Genomic DNA, 23116 nt, shown 5'->3' on the forward strand with positions numbered 1-23116 from the left:
GACATTTCCCAGACCTGAGGGAAAAAAGGCTGTAGCTCAAATGCTTGTCTATCACCAACAAAAATCAGTCCAATAAGAGATATTACCTCACCCACCTTGTTTCCCTAATATTCCCAGGGTCAGACATACCAGCTTTGGGGACACTTTGCACCAGAAATATGAGGCAAGGCAGCCATAAGGGATTCAGGGTCTGGGGCCCACAAATCGAGTCATTTCCAAGAAACCTGCTTTCACTTGGACCTAGACGATGTCTGTCCTGTAATATGAATAATATGCAAAAGGGCTGACAGAAAAGATTAGCAATCAAGTAACCTTGGCATTTATTCCATTGCATCTAGCATGAACTCTCCCAAATGTGTAGGGCAAAGGGCTTAGTTTTTAGCCCAAGTAGGTTACCCTCACAGCTAACAGTAATAAGAAACAAAATGTTTTGCAACTACCCATTCAAATGTTAGAAAAACAGACTACAAAAGGCACATCTATCAATATATTGTTAAATTTGTTCTGTTTTTGCAATAGCTACATATTTTATTACATCAGGAACATTTTGATTTTCTGTGCTGCGTATCATATGTATGTAGTAAAGTTGCTGATAAGAACGTAATTACTACTACTATCTATCTGCAAGCATCAATGGAAAAATGATCATTTCTGCAACATGCTGGTATTTAAAGACTGCAAACGTTTATGTAAATTTAAGTAGATTTATCTTAGACTCCCAAGAATATACTCTTCCTTGAGGCTCTAATTTGAGTGATTGGCTGTGAGCTGAGAAAACTCTGTACCCACCTATTGCTTCCCCTCAGGCACCAGCCAGTCTCACCTCCCTCTCCCAGGGTATGTCTACACTGCACCCAGAATGCAAAATGAGCTATGCAATTAGAGCTACGCAAATTGTGTAGCTTATTTCAAGTAAATTTCAAAATAGCTTATTTCAAAATTTGGCGCTGTCTACACAGCACTTATTTCGAAATAAATCGCCATTCGGAAACACCCCTTATTTCTCATGGAATGAGGTTTACAGGGACATCAGTATAGTGAACCATTATATTTCGAAATAACAGGCGTGCTCAAAACACGCAGAATAGCTATTTTAGGATACCTCCGGTATCCTAAAATAGCATAGATGTAGCCCCAGAGTCCCAAGCCTTTTGTACTTCCATCAGCTCCAAGTGAGACATCGCCCCCTAAACTATTAGGTAAGGCAGCATCTCCTCTTGCAAGCCTTCTGCTTCTCTCCTGAATTTTCTGCAGAATCCTACTCCATCTTTCTTTCACGCGGAGTGCAAACTTCAGCCACAGCATCTACTTTCATTGTTTGACAGTCCCTGTCAAAAGATGACCCACTGGCCCACACAAAATGGGTGAAATATTTTATAGGAGATATCCCCCAAGCATAGAGACTACAGCTGTGAGACAGAAACATGGCAATAGTTGAAAGAACAGTGGGGTAGATGTTGGCATGGTAAGAGGTGAGATATGCTGATTATCTCCTCACAGATTTTTGGGCAAGAAAACCATGAAATATTCACCCTCACCTCAAACCTGTCCAAAATACTCAAGTTATCACACCCTCCCCTTTGGATTCTGCGTTAGCCTCATTTTACTGAAACAAATTCAAGCTCTTTATCCTCATTTAGAAAAAGGCCTTGCTTAGAAGTGTTCCACTTGCTCCCTACATTCCTCCTATTCTGCTCTCCTTACAACTCCCTTCTTTGTCACACACTTTCATATTTGTCTTGTTATTATGCTGACCCCCATACGTGGAACTCCCATTTCTCATTTACCAAGCCTCATACCATCCCACCTGGCTTATTTCCTTCATACTAGCTCAGAGTCAAAATACAGCACCAATTTTATGGCATAGAGTTCCTAGAAGAGCAAACTCCTATCTCACACTGGCCTCTGATTGGAACCTGGAGTCCATATTTACTGGGAAAAGTTCCAAGACACCAATTTAACACTGACTAAAAATTGTTCAGTCAAATGCTACAACCCTGTTGCAGAATTTGAAAGCTCAAGACATATACATTTGCAAATGCTATAGAAAGAAATTATGCCACTCTAGAATGCTATAGTATGCACTTAACCATGAGATTTTAAAATATAATATGATCCCATTGTCCCAAATAAACATGATATTCAAGACTGGCCCTGAACTATACGGAAAGCTGTACTTTCTTTCTCCTGCTTTGCTTCTGATCTTTATATTAACAGGCTTTGAGAAAATAGTAAATATTTATATTTTGCAACCACATATCTCAAAAATGACATTTCACTTAAAACTGCAAGACTCTGGGAGTAATTAGTCAAAATGTCTAAAAATGGTACAAGTCATGACAGCTGTCTGCATCAATTGTCAGAATAAAAAACCAAATGCAGCTATCCTCCTGTCCACAGGTGGGAGGAGAGTTTCACTCACAGAATTAACAACTAGCAAGATAAAAATGTGTATTTAGTTATCCCCCTAATTGGAAGTGTACACACATTTGCAAACTGTTTGCATATCCAGGACATTTAATTCCAAACCTCAAGTTTTAAATATTTGAAATAGCCTAGTTTAGACTGCAAAATCCTTGGGACAGGAATCATGTCTTACCATTTATGTATTTATTAAGCATCGTCACATGTGACAGTATCAAATGAAATTTCTGCATGGCTCATTCCCTTGGTAACACACACACACACACCCCTACCTCTCTGTAACCAATCTTTAATTCAGAGACAAAATTTATATTTCTCTGCAGCTACACAGTATAATGTCTCCATTATACTGGCTACAATTATATGAAAGGTGTATATAAGACACCAATAAATCAGTTTGAATTATAAACTAAGGGCACGTCTACACAGCAGGGCGAAAGTCGAACTAAGCTAAGCAACTTCAGCTATGTCAATTGCATAGCTGAAATTGAAATAGCTTAATTGGGCTTTTGGTGTTGTCTACACAGCAGGAAGTCAGAAGAACACCACTTCCCTTACTCCTTGTGAAATAATGGTTACAGGAGTCAGAGTAAGTAGTCCTCCAGCTCGACATTATTTCAAAATAATGGCTTGCCGTGGAGGGGTACGTCTACCCTAGATGCTTATTTCAAAATAAGATATTCTGGAAGAAATACTCTGAAATAGCTTCTTTCAAAATAGCACATCGACAGTACAGTGAAGCCTCAAAATTAGGCTTCCCTATTCTGCACCTGCTACCTCAATTTAGAGCCCCAGGAGGCACTGGAGAGTAATTAGTTTGAATGGCCCTGGGGAGGAGCTATTTCGAAATAGCAGAAGTGAAGTGTCCACACTACAGCTATTTCAAAATAGCTATTTCGGAATAGGCATTATGCTTCATGGAATGAGGTTTATGGAAGCTGGAATAAGTTGTCCATTATTTCAAATTTATTTTGAAATAACTGAATTGCTGTGTAGACACGCGAATTATCACATCGCGGCTGTGTAGACATAGCCTAAGATACTCCATCATAGAAAGATTTAAGCAAATTTCTTTTACTTTCTTCACCAACATTCCAGTGTCAGCAGTGCACACAACTCCCACTGACTAAAGTGAGAGCTACATGAATGTCCAAGGGAAGACTGTGTACTTATTTAAAACTTCATTATATCTTTGCTCCTGTCACAATAATCCAAGCATAGCCTAATTCTGAAATACTGCTTACCTACAGGCAGACGGAGTGTTATATTGTTGCAGAAGTCTGTGTAGCAGCATTCTGTTTTTGTGATGTTTTTAGAGCTATGGCAGAAGACCTGTGCATTCAGCTCTGGAATGGATACACATGACTTTATCACTTCTTCTTTGCCATTAGTTAGCATGACAGAAGCCCAGCATGCTCCTTCAGTTTGGCAGGTGAAATTCGTATGCTCACACAACTGACACACACACTTTAGACCTGAAAAATATTTTAAAGTATTATTTTTCACCACAAACAGCAGAGCTTCATCACATACAATGTACACATATTTAGTAATTCAGAGCAAGGAAGATTGCTTTTTGTTTAGATAAGGAGACTGGGACTCATGACTCCTAAAATCTAGTCTCAGTTGTGCCATGGATTCATTGCAATATCTCTGCCAAGTCTTCTAAGTCATTACTGAGCAGACCACTTAAGCACATGTGTAAAGTACAGCCACATTCAGCAAGGGAATGTGTATAAATGACTGTGCCGCTTCATACTGGGGTTGGGGGTACAAGCTAAAGGGGGGCACATGACCACCCCTCATCTTTACCCCGTCCCCAGCCCGAGTCCCCTGCACTTTCTCTGACACCTCTCTGCATCACATTCCATGCTGGGGAGGCTCTGTCCTATTGCCCCAGCATATTTGACTACTCTCCCTGGCTGCTGGAGCACGGGATGGAACTGCTCCCAATCACTGCTGTGTGCAGCACAACCAACTGCCTAGGAGAGAACCTAGCTGGGGAGGGGCAGCAGTGGCTTCTCACTCCCTGCCAGGGATCGGTTTCTGGGGACAGGGGCTGAGTATGCGAGAAGGAACAGGGAGCTTATTTGCTCAGCCACTGTCCCGAGAAGCAGAGGTTGGGTGGAAGGTAGCCCACCTCGGCCAGCATTCTCCCAGGCAGCTGGTGTGCTGCACCAAGCAGCATCCCTACAGCCAAAGAGGCTCTGGCTCAGCCCTGCTCCTTCCACTTCTCATCCAGGCCATTTGCTGCAGGAGGCACTTGACCCTGCATGACCCCCCCTGACACGTTGCTTCTGAGCCCGTGCTGAATTTTAAGCATGTGAATGATCCCACTGACATGCAACAGTGATTTCTTGAACGCAGCATGTATGTACAATAGTGCATCTATGATGCCAATAGACCCCAGTCATCGTGAGCCAAGATCAAACCTGGGACCCCTGGAGCTTAAGACATGCGCTTCTGCTGCATGAGCTAAAAGACCCATCTCAAGGTTGTAGCAGGTTCAATCGTCACGTGGTCTAGATCCCATTAAGGGGAGGCCGAACAGCATACCAAGCAGGCATTGGTTACATTCCATCTACAGAATGGTTATGACAAAAACCTACATTGCTGGGAGGTTGTAAGGCTTAAATTAATTTCTGTTAAAAACATGGATACTGTGAATGGAAGTTTCGTAAGAACACATGGCTTCAAAGGAAAATATTTCTAAACTACAACCTAATTATAATAATGTGCATTCATCCCTGTAGACCAAATACAAGTCAGGGATACTTTTGAAATAGGTGCATTTGCTGCCTTTTACCTCAGGCCTGGGCATTTCAGAAATAATTCTACCCCAAAAATCAAGCAGTCACATGTGCGTTAGTTTACAAAGTAATATAGTATAGTTTCAATTTCCTAATTTGACATAATTAACTGACTCAATAGGTAACATTTCACTAAGCAAAAATGTACAATTTGAAGTTTGCTTTCTTCTACATACTGACATTTGAAATTAGTGAAGTTTTACCTACTGAGTCAGTTAATTATGTCTAATTAAGAAATTGAAACAATACCATATGCCTTTTCTCTTGTATTCTGTCTAATGATGCTCTGCAGCTCATGTCTGTGACAGATAAATGTGACAATCATGAATTAAACAGAATTTTTTTAATTTGAAAAAATATTTGCAAAAAAAAAAAAGAAAAAGACTGTAATATGATTCACTCAGCTCTGCTATTTATGCTTTATACTGGAGTCTGATCAATAGACCAGCAGAAAAGGGGGGAAATTACTGCACTGCATAATGGGCAAGTGAGAGGGACAGGAAAGTGTATTAATGTTTCTATTAAAATTTCCTTTAAATATGGTCCACAGGTCCATTACAATGAGTTCTTCAGCTTGCCTGCAGCTGGTGGACAGAAGCAAGCCTGGCAGTCACTGTCTGAAGAGGAGTAGCTCGCACCCTGAAGTTCCCTCCCACTGAGAATTTCTACAGCCAGTATAATTCATTTTTATTTTCTTTAATTATGGATTCTGTTTAATACACAAAAACAATACTTTCTCCTTCTGCATAGCATAGGAAATTAACCCTAACAAACAATCGCAAATCTTTGGATGTCAATTTCCTTCTCTACTCTGTATGATCCATTTGTCTTCTGGGAGAGCCAGATCTGTGGAACTTACTACTTGAAAACAAATTTAAGGCAAGCACATACATTTCCCTATTCTTCACTGTGCTAAGATTTATGGATCATTACAGTGGAATTTCCATGGAAGAGTATCTTGAGGGTGGGCAGCAAGATTATCCTTTAAATACAAATGTTTAAAAATGAGATATATGACATGCCCTCCATCTTTCTCTGGGCACAGAGACATTAAGAAGAATTGTGCCAAAAATGACATTGAGTGAAGACTGGATGACCAATATGCAGAACTGATGAATGTATGCATTAGTAGCCATGTGGCCACTTACCAGATCTTAGCACAAGAGATACAACTACTCTGCCCTGAGATTATCAGTGCTCTGAACAATTTGAGTTTGACATGTCTAAGCGAAGGAAGAATATTTTTGAATTTATTTTGAGGGATGCATGTTATGATAGCTGTGAGGACTAATTCTCTGAATACCAAGCTCAATGCTAGCTCTCATCTGAGAAACTTGCCTGACTGGAGATGGTAGCTAGCAGGAGGTTTACTTCAATGAAGAGGATGTCTGACACCTCCTGCAGTGGTGCAATCTGGGTAGTGCTCTAAGGAGTAGAATGAAATTTCAAGGTTATGCTGTATCACCTTGTGCAGGGCTGGGCAAGATCTTCATACTGGGAATGGGACAAAGCTGTTTCTGTCATTCTTGCATAGCTCCCTTTCCCTTTCCAGTGTCCTCATTTTGACCAAAGACCTGGCACCAGTCAGGGTTTGACTCCAAATGTGGCTGGTTAGAAATCATGCAGTTAATGATCTTGCATCACCGACTGTTCTAGCTTCCACTTGCAAAGTGGCATTTTCTACTGCTGTCCTTCAGGCACTGTTCCAGATGACATAAACAGTTTTCCCATTCTGCATACATTTCCAAGATTCCAAATATTTTTCCATTCTACACAGACATGAACCAGAGACTTCCCAAATGTCTTGCAAAAAAAAAAATAGTCAATACTCGCCCCAAAATAGTCAATAGCCTGGTGGTTAGACACTCACATTACGATGTGGGAGATGTAAGTTAATAACCTGTTCTGAAACAGGCAGCTATCTGTCTTCTGATTTGCCCCACCTCCATTTCCCCCCCACACACTGGTTCCTAGTCCCAGCCTCTTTCCTTCTACTTCTTCCATTGAATCACAACAATCTCACCCCAGCCAAAAGGATCCCAAGCCATCCTCCCCGATTTGTTTCCCTCACTAGCTCTTGTCTTAATCTCTGCACCAGGATACAATTCCAATATCTTTGCCAACCAGGGCCAGATTAACCATTAGGCTAGTAAGGCTATAGCCTTAGACCTTCCCATTGTTGAGGCCCTCCTGCTCAGGTAAGAGGCAGGGACGATTGAGGGAGAAGGAGTGAGCTTGCTCACATAGCTCTGCTGGAGTCTGAACACTCCTTCCAGCAAGAAATACAAGACAAAGCAGCCCCCTGTGGCTTAGAAAGAGCTCCCTCTTGTTCCCTGACAGTGATGGAAGGGGAACAGCAACAGGCTGCATTGGTAGGAATCGGAGGAAGGCATCAGCCCCTTCTGCCTATCCTAAATACAGATGTGTGGGGCACAGCTCAGTCAGTCCTAGAAGAGTGTGGGGCGCACCCCCAGCCAGCCCTTTCACCAGCCTGCTGTTTAACACAACACCTTACAAGTTCTAGGAGCCTGGCTGGGAGTATTGTGTCCAGTTCTGGGCACTACATTTCAGGAAAGATGTGGCAAAATTGGAGAAGGTCCAGAGATGAGCAACAAAAATAATTAAAGGTTTAGAAAACATGAGCTATGAAGGGAGACTGAAAGAAATGGGTTTATTTAATTTGGGAGAGAAGACAGAGGGAACATGATAGCAACTTTCAAGTACCTAAAAAGTTAAAGAAGAAGGGAGTCAAATTATTCTTCTTAACCTCTGCTGATAGGACAAGACCATGATCTTAAATTGCAGCAAGGGAGGTTTAGGTTGGACATTAGGAAAAACTTCCTAATTGTCAGGGTGATTAAACACTGAAATTATTTACCTAGGCAGGTTCGGAATCTCCATCACTGGAGATATTTAAGAACAGGTTAGATAGATACCAATCAGGGATGATCTACACAGTGCTTGTGCCTGCCATGAGGAGAGGGGACTGGACTTGATCATCTTGCGAGGTCCCTTCCAGTTCTAGCATTCTATGATTCTATGAAATACATCTTGCCTATTTCCTCACTGCTAGCATCAGCTATATTTAGCAAACTTTGCACAATCATCCCAAGCACCCACATGAAGGCATAACATTCCCCATAACACAGCTGTTTTCTCATAGCTACTGACATGCATATTGATGATGATGGGGCACTGATGGAGATGTCAGAAAAGGAACTTTCACAGAATTAGAGCCAATAGAGCAAAATAAGATATTTGTGAATTCGAAAACCATAAAATAATCCAAAGAGAGAAAATGATATATTTAAGCTTTGATAGAAAATATTATGAAATAGTAAAAATTCCTTTCCCATTAATGTTTGATTAAAGTGAGAAAGAAAGCAAAACAATACGTCTTTAAAACTTTACATTCTCTTGTTCTTGGGAAATCAGGAGAAAAGCAAAAAGACTGAAATATTTCCTGACCTCAAGCAGCTGTGTTTGGCATCCAAACCTGACTGCCCAATTCTTTAAGGATGCAATTCTCTAGCAGCTCTTATCTACCAAGTCCAAAATCTCTATGCAAATAAGGAAGTGCAAATGTCATCTAAAGTGCCTGGGCATCTCCATACACACCACATGCAGATTGGTACTATAGTCCTGCATAGTCTGGCGGACAAGGCCACAATGGGGGACAGGCCAGAGAAGCATTAAATTAATAATTACTCTCTACAAAACCACAAAGAAGTTAGTTTTCAGTCATTATATATTTGTTTTGCAGCACAGAGTTACTGATTTTATGCTTCTAGTTCATGGAGATTAAAAGAACCACCATCAACTTGAACTCTTGCTAATTCAGAAAAAATAAGTACAGGTTGAACCTCTCTAATCCGGCACTCTCTGGTCTGGCAAGATTTTAGTTAGCTAGCTGTCCACTTATTACGCATGTGGCCAAGTTTCCCATAGTCCCATAAAGTTTGTTTAGAGCCACTAGTTCTGGCTCTCAGTGTACTGTGCTCTTATTTAGTTCTAATTTACCCCTAAATATCTTCTAAGAATCTAATAAGCAGTGGAAGCGTTGGAAATGCTGCTAGAAAATACTGACCTCCTGTGGGTCGGCAAATTCTCTGGTTTGGCACTGGTCAGGAGCTGGGGAGCCAGCTGATGGCTCTGTATCAGCAGCAGCAGTGTGGGGCAGCTGCCAAAATGTGCTGGGAGCCAGCTTCCTCCCACACTGTGGGTGCATGTAACCATTGAACATTTTTTCAGCGGTTACAATTAGCCAGTTACCTGCATTTTAACATCCCTACTTTTAACAACAGCAGGGAATATTTTCAGATAGAAGTATAATCTTTAAGGCCATTGTGTCCCTTTAATTTTAATGAGAGTTGAGGACACACAGTTATTTGTAGGCAAGGCAGTGTTGTGGCTAAACACAAGGATGATTTCCCTTTCAGAATAGCAAGTCATCTTCTCAGCTTACACACACAAATAAAACCTTCAGTGCGACTAATGGCAATGCTGGGAGTAGCATGCAACATAGCCTAGTGAAATGAACACACACACAGGTGCATGGACAACTGGGACCAGGGAACTACAGCCTTCCCCTCCACACCAGTGCTCACTCTAATGTTTTAGCAAAGGAGTGTGGGGCTTGCTGGGATGGGATCAAGGTGCAGGTGGTTGGGACTCAGTAGGTTGGTGTGTGTGGGGGGGTTAAAGATGCAGGGTGAGACTTAGTGGGAGAGTTTTGGGGGTGCAGGTGGAGGTAGGGTGTCACTGTACAGAGAGCTGCTTCCTTTCTCCTCCAAGCTTCATGTATCCAGACCTCTCCTGAATGAATCCCCCGCCACTGAGCTCCAACTCCCTGTACCTGAAATCCCCACCATGACTGCCCCCCACTCCCTGCACCCAAACACCACTTCCATCAGCCACCCTCTACAGTGCAGAGCTTCCTGAAGTCAGAGGGAGTTTCTGGGGCTTGATCTGCCCCCAGTCCTGACTACTCTGGGTAGAAAAGGGGGAGAGCAACTCCATCTCTATCATCCTCCTCTCCCCCACCACTACCAGCCAGGGTATCCTCAGATCCCCTCTCAGGCCATGTCTACACTACTGAAAAGATTAAAGCTGCCGCAGTCAATCTTCCAGGGTTTGAACTGGTGGGTCTAGTGAAGATATGCTAATTTGAACTGAGAGAGCATTCCATCGACGCTGATGGTCCTGCTTCTACGAAAAGAAAGGGAAGTCGAAAGGAGAGTGTGCTCCTGTCGCCCTCCTGCTGTGTGGATGTCACCAGAATTCGATTTAAGATACTTCAACTTATCTTAATTTGAATTTAGACTTAGTGATTTGCACATCTAGGCTGCCAAGATGTGGTGAGCGAATACTGTGCATCTTCTCTTTACTTCCTCGCAAAAACCATTTTCCGCAAGGAAGCAAAGATAATCTGTGGAGGAGGGGCATTTTTCTGCTGCACTGCAATGGCACAAAATTTCCTCAGGAGTAATAAAGGCCAACACATGGAAGATTTAATTATTTGGGACTGGGGTAGGTTTAAAAATATATTTTAAAGTATTTAATTGCTACAAGTATATAGGACAACTCTAGAAAGAAAAGAACAATAAAAGCAAGAGTATATTCTGCATATGCTAACTAAGAGTCTAGCAAAAACTGGAAATAAATTTAAAACTGAGGGAATAAAACTGTTTACAGTTTATGAACCATAGAAGATTATGCACTTCTCTTCTGAGCCATTTTCACTACAAAGATACAGATTACCAAGGTATTAACCATCCTATAAATCATAATCCCAGTGCTATCTATAATACCCAGTAGCTTCTTATTGTGGCTGTAGGGCAACAGACTGCATCACAATAAAACTGAAATTAGGTTATAAAATAAATACTTAATTCTTATTACTGTAATCATAATCTCTGTCCTCAATCCCAGTGAGAGGGAAAGATAAATCCTGATAAAATGTTTCTATTTGTAATAACTTAATGCACTGTGAACTAAAACTTTGGCTATCACATTTGCTCATAGCTATTTAAAATAAAAAAAAACAATGTATTTTACCCCCAAAATTAAGGACACTCTGGTCTCATTTAGCACAACTGCCTGGATTTCCTGTTCACTGTCATTTTGTGACACACATGTTGACAGTGAGGGTGATTAACCAAACTAGCAAAAGAAGTGGATTCTTAATCTCTTGATATCTTCATATTAAGACTGGATGCCTTCCTAGAAGAGGGACAACCATGTGAAATGTAACAGCATATGACTAGATCCAGTTAAACTAGACGAGCTTAAAGTCCCTATATATCCATGAAAAGAGACCTACTGAACGAAGAAGAGAAGACACTTTAGAAATGGAGGATTAAAACAAGATGCTGCCAGGTAAGCAGCTAATTTTTTATTGAGCCAATAAAATTTAAAATGGCTTATATAAAAAGATGTGTAATATAGCGTATTCATCATTCATTGTGCCTATTTGAGTTTTTGTATTAACTTGAAAAACTGAAAGTTAAAAAACACCTGTGCCATAATTCAATGCATTTTAATGGCAAATGGGCTTTTTTCCCTTCCAAAATTGCTGTTTTCTAAGAAAAATTGTTCTCTGGTTTGCCAAATTTTGCATAAAAAAAATATGAAGGCTCCAAGATAATCTAAAATGAAGCAGCAGAAATCATTTTGGAAAAATTACCAATAGTGCACCCCTAGTTGTACATCCCAAAAATGAACACACAAAGGAATTGACCAGGACACGAATTCTTGCAAGCACTTCCTTAGAAAAATCAGCTCTCTCATAGAAAATAGACAAGAAATATTGGTGATTATAATAAAAGTCTCAACTATACACATCAGAAAATTGAACTGAAAATGAATTTCTGTAAAGCCAATGTTTATTGTTTACACATAAAAAACAGTATTTACATTTATTTTTATCCTGCAGAATCCTGACGTGTTTTACAAGCTACATCCATGACTGAAATGCAGCTAACTCTGGATGGAGAGCAGTACAAGCATAAAAAATATAGCTCATCCTAGACAGAAGTATAAATGGGTATTATTTTCATTAAGGTTAAGACCTCTGGCAGTAGTTTACATCAAAGACAGAAATAGTCAAGAAAAAAGTCAGCCTAGAGGTGTATATGGAAAAGATTTTTTTTTAAATCAAAGAAATACTTGTCCCCAGAAGCAAAAGTAAACAACAACTGAACCAAAGTACATGCAAGCAGATATCTGCAAGAGTTTTTAAAATAGTGGACTAGTGCCTTTTTATGCTTCTTTAAAAGCATGCAAGATACCAATTTTTTGGGCTTCCTTGGCTCTGAGGACAGATTTGTTGGGAGATCACAGTGGATGTATATTAATTCTCACAGCTCAGTTCAAAGAGGGAAGGATCCTTAAAGTTTTTGTTCTTTTAAACTGGTGCTAAACAAAAGCAAAGAAATCTCAATAAATGTGGCTCGGATTTTTAAAGGTATTTAGGCATTGCTGGGCTGAGCACTCTAGCAGCTAAGTGGTTTAGGAACCAAAGTCTCATTAGCAAAAAAAAAAATCTATTGACAGTCAATAAATGCCTAAATTAAAAATGAAAGATAGGTTCCTAAATCAGGCAGGAGTTGCAAACGCTGGGCACAGCAATGTAAAAGCACACTTTTAAAAATCAGGGCCTGTGCCTATGAACCTCTTCCCTTTTCAGTTGCTCAGCTCTCATTCTCATTGCTTTCTTGTCATCATTTCAATAGCTCTCTAATTATCAGTCTTACAGACTAGATAGGATCTAATTTCTAATGTACAAAACAAGCTGAAAACAAAATCTTAACACATACATTTCAGGTCTTTTTTTTAACTACACAATGAAAAAACAAAGAAATGATACTTTTCCCTTCCCCATACAAGTTACCTTTAAACTAAGGAAGAATTTTTATTAGCTGGCAATAGTAGCAGCTTACCCCCTGATTGGCCAACAGCAAGCATGAGTAAAGTCATTAAAAAAACAAGTAGTCCAGTGTCACTTTAAAGACTAACAAATGTATTAGGGTATTAAATCATAAACTTTCATGAGCTACAACTCAATTCCTTTGCTGCAGAGAAAACAACAAAGAAAAAGACAGATACAGGATTATGACATCTGTGCTAATTAAATCAGAATGGGTGTGGCTCCTCTCCAACAGTAGCAAGAAAGTGAGTAGCTGAATGGGAAATTGCCTATTTTAATGGGAAACCACTCCTTGGGTATGTCAGACTACATGCCTCTGCCGATAGAGGCATGTAAACTAGGCTACCCGACATAGTCAAAGAAGCCAGGATTTAAATATCCCCGGCTTCATTAAAATAAACATGGCTGCCACACTGTGCTGGCTCAGCTGATTGTCAGCACAGCAATCAAGTCAAGACACAGATCCGTCGACAGGGGAAGCCTTTGTCAACCGCTCTTGTAAACCTCGTTTCATGAGGCATAAGGGAGCAGTCGACAAAGGCTTCCTCTGTCAACTGATCCACCTCTTGACTCGCTCGCTGTGCCGACGATCAGCTGAGCCAGCACAGCGTGGCGGCCATGGTTTTTTTTTATGAAGCCGGGGATATTTAAATCCTGGCTTCTTTGACTATGTCGGGTAGCCTAGTTTACATGCCTCTGTCAGCAGAGGCGTGTAGTCTAGACATACCCCTTGGCTATGTCTACATTGGCATCCCTTCCGCAAAAGGGATGCTAATGAGATACATCGCAATTGCAAATCCGCGGGGGATTTAAATATCCCCCGCGGCATTTGCATTTACATGGCTGCCACTTTTTTCCAGCTTGGGGATAAGCCGGAGAAAAGCGCCAGTCTAGACGTGATTCTCCAGAAAATAAGCACTTGAAAGTAGGAATAAGAGATCCTCCGGAAAAGGGCTTATTTTCCAGAGAATCACGTCTAGACTGGCGCTTTTCTCCGGCTTATCCCCAAGCCGGAAAAAAGCGGCAGCGATGTAAATGCAAATGCCGCGGGGGATATTTAAATCCCCCACGGATTTGCAATTCCGACTGGTCTAATCTGCATCCCTTTTCTGGAAAAGGGGTGCAGTGTAGACACAGCCCTTGTGTTTATTTAGACCAGGGGTGGGAAACCTCAAGCCACCGAGGCTCAGCATTGGGAAGCACATGCTGATGCTCCAGCTCCCCACCACACACCTGCACACAAAATCTTGCTCTGGTGTGCAATGTGGGGAGTGTCTTTTTCCTTCTCAGTCAGGGGCTTCTCACTTGTGTGCAGCCCTCAACTGATTTTTCTGTAGGTCAGCAAATGCCTGACTCAAAAAAGATTCCCCACCCTAGACCTTGATTCACAGTGTCAGATCTGCACATGAATTCCATCTCAGCAGTTTCTCTGTACAGTCTGCTTTTAAAGTTTTTCTGTTTGAGAATCATAGAATACTGGGACTGGAAGGGACCTCGATAGGTCATCAAGTCCAGTCCCCTGCCCTCATGGCAGGACCCAGTACTGTCCAGACCATCCATGATAGACATTTATCTAAATACCTACTCTTAAATATCTCCACAGATGGAGATTCCACAACCTTCCTGGGCAATTTATTCCAGTGTTTAACCACCCTGACAGTTAGGAAATTTTTCCTAATGTCCAACCTACACCTCCCTTGCTGCAGTTTAAGCCCATTGATTCTTGTTCTATCCTCAGAGGCCAGGAAGAACAAGTTTTCTCCCTCCTCCTTGTGACACCCTTTTCGATACCTGAAAACCGCTATCATGTCCCCTCTCAATCTTCTCTTTTCCAAACTAAACAAGCCCAATTATTTCAGTCTTCCTTCATAGGTCATGTTCTCTAGACTTTTAATCATTCTTGTTGCTCTTCTCTGGACCTTCTCCAATTTCTCCACATCTTTCTTGAAATGTGATACCCAGAACTGGATACAATACTCCAACTGAGGCCTAATCAGCACAGAATAGAGCGGAAGAATGACTTCTCATGTGTTGCTCACAACACACCTGTTAATGCATCCCAGAATCATGTTTGCTTTTCTTGCAACAGCATCACACTGTTGACTCATATTTAGCTTGTGGTCCACTATAACTCCTAGATCCCTTTCTGTGGTACTCCTTCCTAGACAGTCGCTTCCCATTCTGTATGTGTGAAACTGATTGTTTCTTCCTAAGTGGAGCACTTTGCATTTGTCCTTATTAAACTTCATCCTGTTTACCTCAGACCATTTTCTCCAATTTGTCCAGATCATTTTGAATTATGACCTGATCCTCCAATGCAATTGCAACCCCTCCCAGCTTCGTATCATCTGCAAACTTAATAAGTATACTCTCTATGCCGATATCTAAATAGTTGATGAAGATATTGAACAGAACCAGTCCCAAAACAGACCCCGGTGGAACCCCACTTGTTATACCTTTCCAGCAAGATTGTGAACCATTAATAACTACTCTCTGAGAACGGTTATCCAGCCAGTTATGCACCCACCTTATAGTAGCCCCATCTATGTTGTATTTGCCTAGTTTATTGATAAGAATATCATGCGAGACCGTATCAAATGCCTTACTAAAGTCTACATATACCACGTCCACCGCTTCTCCCTTATCCACAAGACTTGTTATCCTATCAAAGAAAGCTGTCAGATTGGTTTGACAGGATTTGTTCTTTACAAATCCATGCTGGCTGTTCCCTATCACCTTATGGCAACTTGCAAGTCCAAAACTACGTGCCCGGGGAGGTTAAAGTGCTCCCCACTGGCTTTTGGATGTTGCCATTCTTAATGTCTGATTTGTGTCCATTTATTCTTTTGCATAACCATAGTCTGATGTATTCAGCAGAGAGGCATTGTTGGCACATGATGGTATATCTCACATAAGTAGATGTGCACGTGAATGAACCTTTGATTGGTATAGCTGATATGGTTAGGTCTCACGATGGTGTCACTAGAGTAGATGTGTGGAGAGAGTTGGTAACAAGGTTTGTTGCAGGGATGGGTTCCCAGATTATTGTTTTTGTTGCAAAGTGTGAAGTTGGTAGTGAGCCTCTGGTTGGGGGCTGTCTGTAAGCAAGGAATGGCTTGACTCCCACAGTCTGTCAAGTGTCTAGACTACATGGCTCCGTCAGCAGAGCCATGTAGATGAAGCAGGATGACAAAGGGAAATGAAGCAGCGATTTAAATAATAGCCGTTTCATTTAAACCAAAATGGTCGCCGCGCCGTGCTGATCAGCTATTTGTCGGCACAGCATGGCACTCTAGATGGAGATCTAGATATGACTTATGAAGAGAGGCTGAGGGACTTCGGTCTGTTTAGTCTGCAGAAGCAAAGAGTGAGGGGGGATTTGATAGCAGCCTTCAACTTCCTGAAGGGAGGTTCCAAAGAGGATGAAGAGAGGCTGTTCTCAGTAGTGACAGACGGAAGAACAAGGAGCAATGGTCTCAAGTTGTGGTGGGAGAGGTCCAGGTTGGATATTAGGAAAAATTATTTCACTAGGGGGGTGGTGAAGCACTGGAATGGGTTACCTAGGGAAGTAGTGGAGTCTCCATCCCTAGAGGTGTTTAAGTCTCGGCTTGAGAAAGCCCTGGCCGGGTTGATTTAGTTGGAATTGGTCCTGCTTAGAGCAGGGGGCTGGACTTGATGACCTTCTGAGGTCTCTTCCAGTTCTATGATTCTATGATCTGCCAACAAAGCGTTCTGGGGTCGGTAGATCCCCGTCTAGACTGCCGCGCTGTGCCGACAAACAGCTGAAAGGCACAGCGCGGCGGCTGTTTTGGTTTACATGAAACGGCTATTATTTATATCACCGCTTCATTTTCCTTTGTCGTCCTGCCTCATCTACATGGCTTTGTCGACGGAGCCATGTAGTCTAGACGTACCCTGAGAGCAAGGGATCATCATCTATGATAGGTTGTAGATCCTTGAGGATGTGCAGGAGAGGTTTTCGTTTCAGCCTGTAAGTGATGGCTAGAGGCATTCTGTTACTTTCTTTGTTAGGTCTGTCCTGTAATACTTGACTTCTAGGTATCCGCCTGGTTTTATCAATCTATTTTTTCCCACTTCTCCAGGTGAGTATTGTAGTTTTAAGAATGCTTAATAGAGATCCTGTAGGTATTTGTCTCTGTGTTGAGGGTTTGGGTATCTTAGGGCTTGACTTTTCAAATGTACAGACCCCTTTTCAATCTATTAAAGTTTTAAGAACCCCCAAACAATATAGCTGTTTTCAAACATTCCATTACTTGATAATCATTTGAAATGTATAAAAGTTAATGTTATCTAAACAAATATAGTAGTATTGAGAGATAATACAGCATGTCCACATTGAAATGTAATAACTTTGAGGTGACATATATTTTTATTGGCTCCACCGATCCATATTTGCTAGTGGCCCAACTAAACCCCTCCCACCACCATTCTAAGCTTTTGAATGGTTAGAGCAGGGTGACATATTCAAAAGAGAGAAAAAAATGGTAAAAAGTGACTGACCTGTTTACAAGCCGACACCAAATTACAGTCGCCATTTGTCAGCTTCAACGTGGGCTGAGGGACGTGCAGACTGCATGGCAGAGAGCTTCTCAGCTCCTATTGGCTGCTGTTCACCTGCACTGCTTCCTCAGCTCCTGTCCCCTCAGTCCTCTGCCCATCCACAAAGTGAGGTGGCTCTTGTGGCCAAAGGGAGCTCTGGATCTGCTAGCTCCTCAAAGGTGGAACATCAGGAGGGTTGGGGGCAAGAATAGAACTTTGGGAGCATGAGAGGAGTGGAGAGGAAGCAGCCGTGCGCACTGAGTCATGGCTTGCTTTGATCCCGTTCCCTGGATTCTAAGGGAGCAAGGGGAAAGTGCTTGCATCCTGTGTACGCCTCTTACACACCAGCCAGGCATGAGAGGCATGCACAGCATGCAAGCACTTTCCCATCGCCCCATTAACATCTGGAGAATGGGATAAAAAGCAAGCCGCAACCTGGCACACATGGCTGCTGCCCCGCCTCCTACCATGTGCTCTGGGAGGGATGGGGAGAACCCTTTCTAAAACTTTATGCAGACCTCCTGCAGTGCTCTCATAGACCACAGGCTGGGAACCACTGGTGTAGAGAGCTTCTACATCCATAGTGACTAGGAATTTTTTTCAGGATGATTACCAATGGATTGTAGTTTTTTCAGGAAGTCTGTGGTGTTTTGAAGATAGCTGGGAGCATTAGTAACATAAGGCCAGAGGAGGGAGTCAATATAGCCAGCAGTATTGCTGTAGGAGAGCCACTGCCTGAGATGATGGGTCATCCTGATTCCCAGAATTACAGATTTTGGGTAGCAGATAGAATATCCCTGGGTCTAGGCTCTAGGGATACGGCTATGAGAATTTATTCCTGTACTTTTCCCAGTAGTTGCTTGGGTAGATGGTGTCGTTCCTTCTGGCAAACTCAAGTGTTGAAGTGTCTTGTTAAAGAAGGTCTAGAGCTGCCCTAACTAGTTCTAAATTGGTCCTCAGGGTATTACACAGTGTTGCCAACTTTTGCACAAAAATCACACAAAACCGAACATCCTTTATCCGACCATTTAAAACAGCTTTTTATTCCATGGCAGATCTACGTCTTACTCTGTAGTATTAAGGCTACTTCTGTACTACAAACCCTGTCGTGGCACAGCTGTACCACTGCAACATTGTAAGATCTCTGGTAGCTGCTCTAGAGACCTCACCCATCAGCAAAAGAAAATCATCCCCAATAAGCAGCAATAGCTGTCATCGGAAGACTCTCTCTCAACAACTCAGTGCTGTCCATGCCGACACTTCTGTCAGCAAAGCTTAGGTCACTTGGGGTGAGGAGGGTTTCATGTCCCGACTGACAAAAGTTTTACTCAAAAAGTGCTAGTGCAGACATAGCCTAAGTCTTAGCGCACAGAGTTTTTGCACTTGTATAATTATTTCAGTCAGGGCTGTGATTTTTTTAAAAGCTATGTAGTTGTAACAGTACAACCCACAGTGCTATCTCTTATTTCTCTTTCCATACAAACTCAACTCTTTATAGTCCCAGACTTAGCATAGCTACGATTATTAAGATTGTCTCCATACTAACCACTTTTAAGGCTCTCAAGGTAGTAATTCATTTTAATAGTACATTGCTTTGTGTGAATAGCTCAGTACTTAGTTCTTTGGTTTCTTTCCCTTTCTTTAAATACATAAAGAAGAGGACAGGAAAAAATATTAAACAAGAATATGTAAGGTAAACCTTTCTAGCCAGGCACTCTTGGGACCTGACTAGTGCCAAAGCAGAAAATTTCTTGAACCAATATTGCCTATCAGCATTACTAACACTTCCACTGCTTACTGGGTTCTTAAACATTTGAGGAAAATTAGAGCTAAATAACAGCACAGAACATTGGGAGCCCGCCAGGTCTGGTGGCTGTAAACACATCCATGATAAGCAGACATCTAGCTAACTAAAATTATGCCGGACCATGGATTTTGCTGGACCAGAGTGTGCCAAATTAAATAGGTTCAACCTGTATAAACTATATTTGTGCATATACTATCTATATCTATATACACCCAGGCTGTGTCTGGACTGGCAAGTTTTTCCGCAAAATCATTTGCTTTTGCGGAAAAACTTGCCAGCTGTCTACACTGGCCGCTTGAATTTCCGCAAAAGCACTGACGATCTCATGTAAGATTGTCAGTGCTTTTGTGGAAATACTATGCTGCTCCCGTTCGGGCAAAAGTCTTTTTCCGAAAGACTTTTGCGCAAAAGGGCCAGTGTAGACAGCAGAGATTTCTTTTCCGCAAAAAAGCCCCTATCGCGAAAATGGCGATCGCGGCTTTTTTGCGAAAAAGCGCGTCTAGATTGGCCACGGACACTTTTTTGCATTCTGTTAAAAGCATTTCCGGAAAATCATGCCAGTGTAGACGTAGACCCCGAAAGACATACACATTATACACACACCTACACACCCACTTTCACATCCCTAGTTTGAACAGATCAGTATATGTATGTACAATGTATGAAAAACACTTTCATTCTTATTGTTAATTACCTTGCACAGTTAGTAATTTCTAACTTGTATTATGCATAAATATATGTGGTAGTGTAACTTCCGGTTACATGCAGGCTCCCGGTTATGCGTGGAGAGCTGGCTTAAAAGCTGGCTTCACACATACACCGGCTCCCAGGGAGCCAACTGCCACCTAAGTCTTAGTGCACGTATAATTATTTCAGTCACGGCTGTAATTTTTTTTAATTCAATGTAGTTGTAACAGTACAACCTCTAGCATGAATGCAGATATATGTATACAAAGGTGCCCACAGTGCTATGGCTCATTTCTGTTTCCATACAGGCTCAATTCTTTTCAGCGATTAGTTACACAATTACTTGCATTTTAACATCCCTAGTTCAAACTACATATTTTCTCCTTGTTCGGTATTTTAAAATTATTATCATTCAGCTTATTGATAACACTCTGCAGTACAGAAAAAGAGTGAGAAAATTCAACCTCAAGATTCATTATGTTTGTGGCTCCCTATAGGCACATCTACACAGCAAGGCTAATGTTGAATTAAGCAACGAAACTTCAGCTACATCAACTGCGCAGCTGAAGTCGAATAGCTTAATTCGGCTTTTGGCGCTGTTTACACAGCAGGAAGTCAAAGGGAGAAGACTCTTCCTTCAACTTTCCTTACGTGAAATGAGGGTTACAATGAGTTGGAGTAAGAAGTCCTCCAACTCGACATTATTTTGAAATAACAGCTTGTAGTGTAGATGCACACTATGTTATTTTGGATAATGTTAGTTATTCCAATATAACACTGCTGTGTAGATATGCCCTCTGACTGCAGTCCTGTGGCACAGAAAGATTGTCATGTGATTAGCTATGTTGAAGCACTCTTTCATAATAAACAGATTTTTTCTTTAGGTATTTTGATACGTGTATCTTATTTGACTATTCTCAAGAGCTCTTATTTCACTCTCTCTCAAGAGTGGCTTGTCTTGCCTCTCACACAGAAAGCTAATAAATACCTATTCTGAAGAAAAAGCTATTTTGGACAATTATTGTGCACCTTTTCCCAACTGCGTAAACTCAGGTGACTCCACTCCACCAACTGAAGATCTATCTGCTCCTGTATGTTTATTTTACACACATTTTCTCATATATACTCACAGAGAACAGCATCCACAAAAACACCCATGCCTTTCATAATAGCAGCAGGAGTGATCTTGTAGTTTTCACTTTTTATAATTAATTCCCATAAAGACAAAAACTTGATTAAAAAACCCCAATTAATGTTGCTCATGAGACACATACCCTCACTCTCTTAAAAGCAAGAAAATATCTAGGGGAGGGATCATTTTTTAATAAATACATGATATTCACTTCTAGTCACCCCAAATTCCCAAGTTGCTTTGGAAACATGGTGCAGTGCAATATACATACATTCACACCTAAGCCAGCCTGCAACTTCAGCTCTAAAGTATCCCAACTTGGCACACACCCATGGATCACAAGCCTGTGATGTCCACATTTTTCTGTGTAAGTCTGAAATTTTGCGGCAGGCAGCCAGCCAAACACACACACGCGCACACTTCGCTTCAAACCACCTTTTGCAAACCAGGCGGGCTGGCATGTGCAAACCCTTGCTGCATGCAGCAGGCAATTGTTCTTAAGGGCACAAACTTCCCTGGTACTATCCCAGTTGTGGGCCCAACACGGCAGGCTAATCGCTCTGGGCTGGCTATTCCGTATACATCCGAACGGCCCTATCTCTGCTGCACGCAAGCTGATAACGAAATGCTCCTTACACGCCCGCCACACAGGGGCTGTCGGCGCGAGGCTTTGCACAGACAGCGGAACCAGCAGCGCGAGGCGAGCCCTGCCCCGGGGGCGCGCGAGGCCCGGGCTGAGCCTGCAGCAGACCCGGGCAGCGCCCGCGAGCTCTGCGCGCACCCAGCCCGCCGGGCAGGTGCAGCAGCGCCCGGGCTCGCCCCCACGTACCTGAGCAGAGCAAGGCGGCGGCGGACAGGAGCAGCAGCGCCCGCCTCATGGCCGCGATGCGGGGCTGAGGGCGCGCAGCGGCCAGGTGCAGCGGGGCTCCCGGCGGTGGCTGCCCCCCGCCCCTGCTGCCAGCTGTGCGCCTAGCGCTCCGCGGTCTCCACTGGTCGCAACATCCCGAGCCGGGGGAGGGCTTCCCCGCCAGCTCCTCCCCGCCCCGGCACACCTTCCCGCCCTGCCCGCTGCCAGCACAGAGCATCTGTGTCACCGCCTGCCATGCGCAGGGGCGGGGGACGGGGAATTGTCCGGGCCGGGGGGTGGAGGGGGGAAGCTCGCTGCCCTCCAGAGCCGTGTCGCTCTGCACGCTCCGTGCGGCTGCTGGTAGGCGGCTCCCCGGCGCTAGCGCGCGGTGCTCGGGGCGCCCCTCTCCCTGGCTGTAAAACACGGTTCTAGGCTTTGCAGAGTGACACCCCCTCCCGCGTAAGAATCTGGGGACTTGGCTTCAAAACAAGTAGCGCTAGAGATCGGGCAGCCCCTTTCCTACCGCAGCAGCCAACTTCTCCCGCGCCCGGCGCTGGGCCCCCTGCTGCTGGCTCCTCAACTCAAGCTGGGCGCCCGCTCCCCAGGGACCGGTGGGGAAACCAGAGAGCGGCCCTGCCCCTGCATGCGGTGTCTGCGACCAGGCGCAGCGGTAGTTGATTCAGCGCGGCTGCGGGGCAGGTGTTAGAGCAGCCGCAGCACTGGACGCTTGTCCGCTGTGCTCGTAGCACCCCCTAGGTCGAGCCCTTAGCCACTGAACCTGCCATTGCTGGCTCCCGCGAGTGGCAAAGAGACACTTCCCCACCCCCTTCCCCCTAAAGTCCTCTACCCACAAAGGCCCGGTTGTTATTTAACCGCGCTTTGACAATCACGTTAGTTTTAGTGTGTATAGGACTCCGGCCTA

General features: G+C 43.0%; 1 protein-coding gene across 1 annotated transcript in view; it reads right to left on the minus strand.

Moving 5' to 3' along the window:
* ACVR1C (activin A receptor type 1C) overlaps positions 1–22337 on the minus strand; it is a 58593-nt gene extending 36256 nt beyond the window's left edge. The window contains exons 1-2 of the mRNA XM_014574864.4: positions 22177–22337; positions 3669–3899 (exon numbers count right to left, since the gene is read on the minus strand). Coding sequence (XP_014430350.3) covers positions 3669–3899; positions 22177–22225 — 280 coding nt within the window. The 5' untranslated portion in view covers positions 22226–22337. The remainder of the gene's footprint in view (positions 1–3668; positions 3900–22176) is intronic.
* Positions 22338–23116: the final 779 nt, after the last annotated feature.

The sequence above is a fragment of the Pelodiscus sinensis genome, chromosome 7, assembly GCF_052426305.1.
Source record: "Pelodiscus sinensis isolate ZL-2025 chromosome 7, ASM5242630v1, whole genome shotgun sequence".
Taxonomy (NCBI): domain Eukaryota; kingdom Metazoa; phylum Chordata; order Testudines; family Trionychidae; genus Pelodiscus; species Pelodiscus sinensis.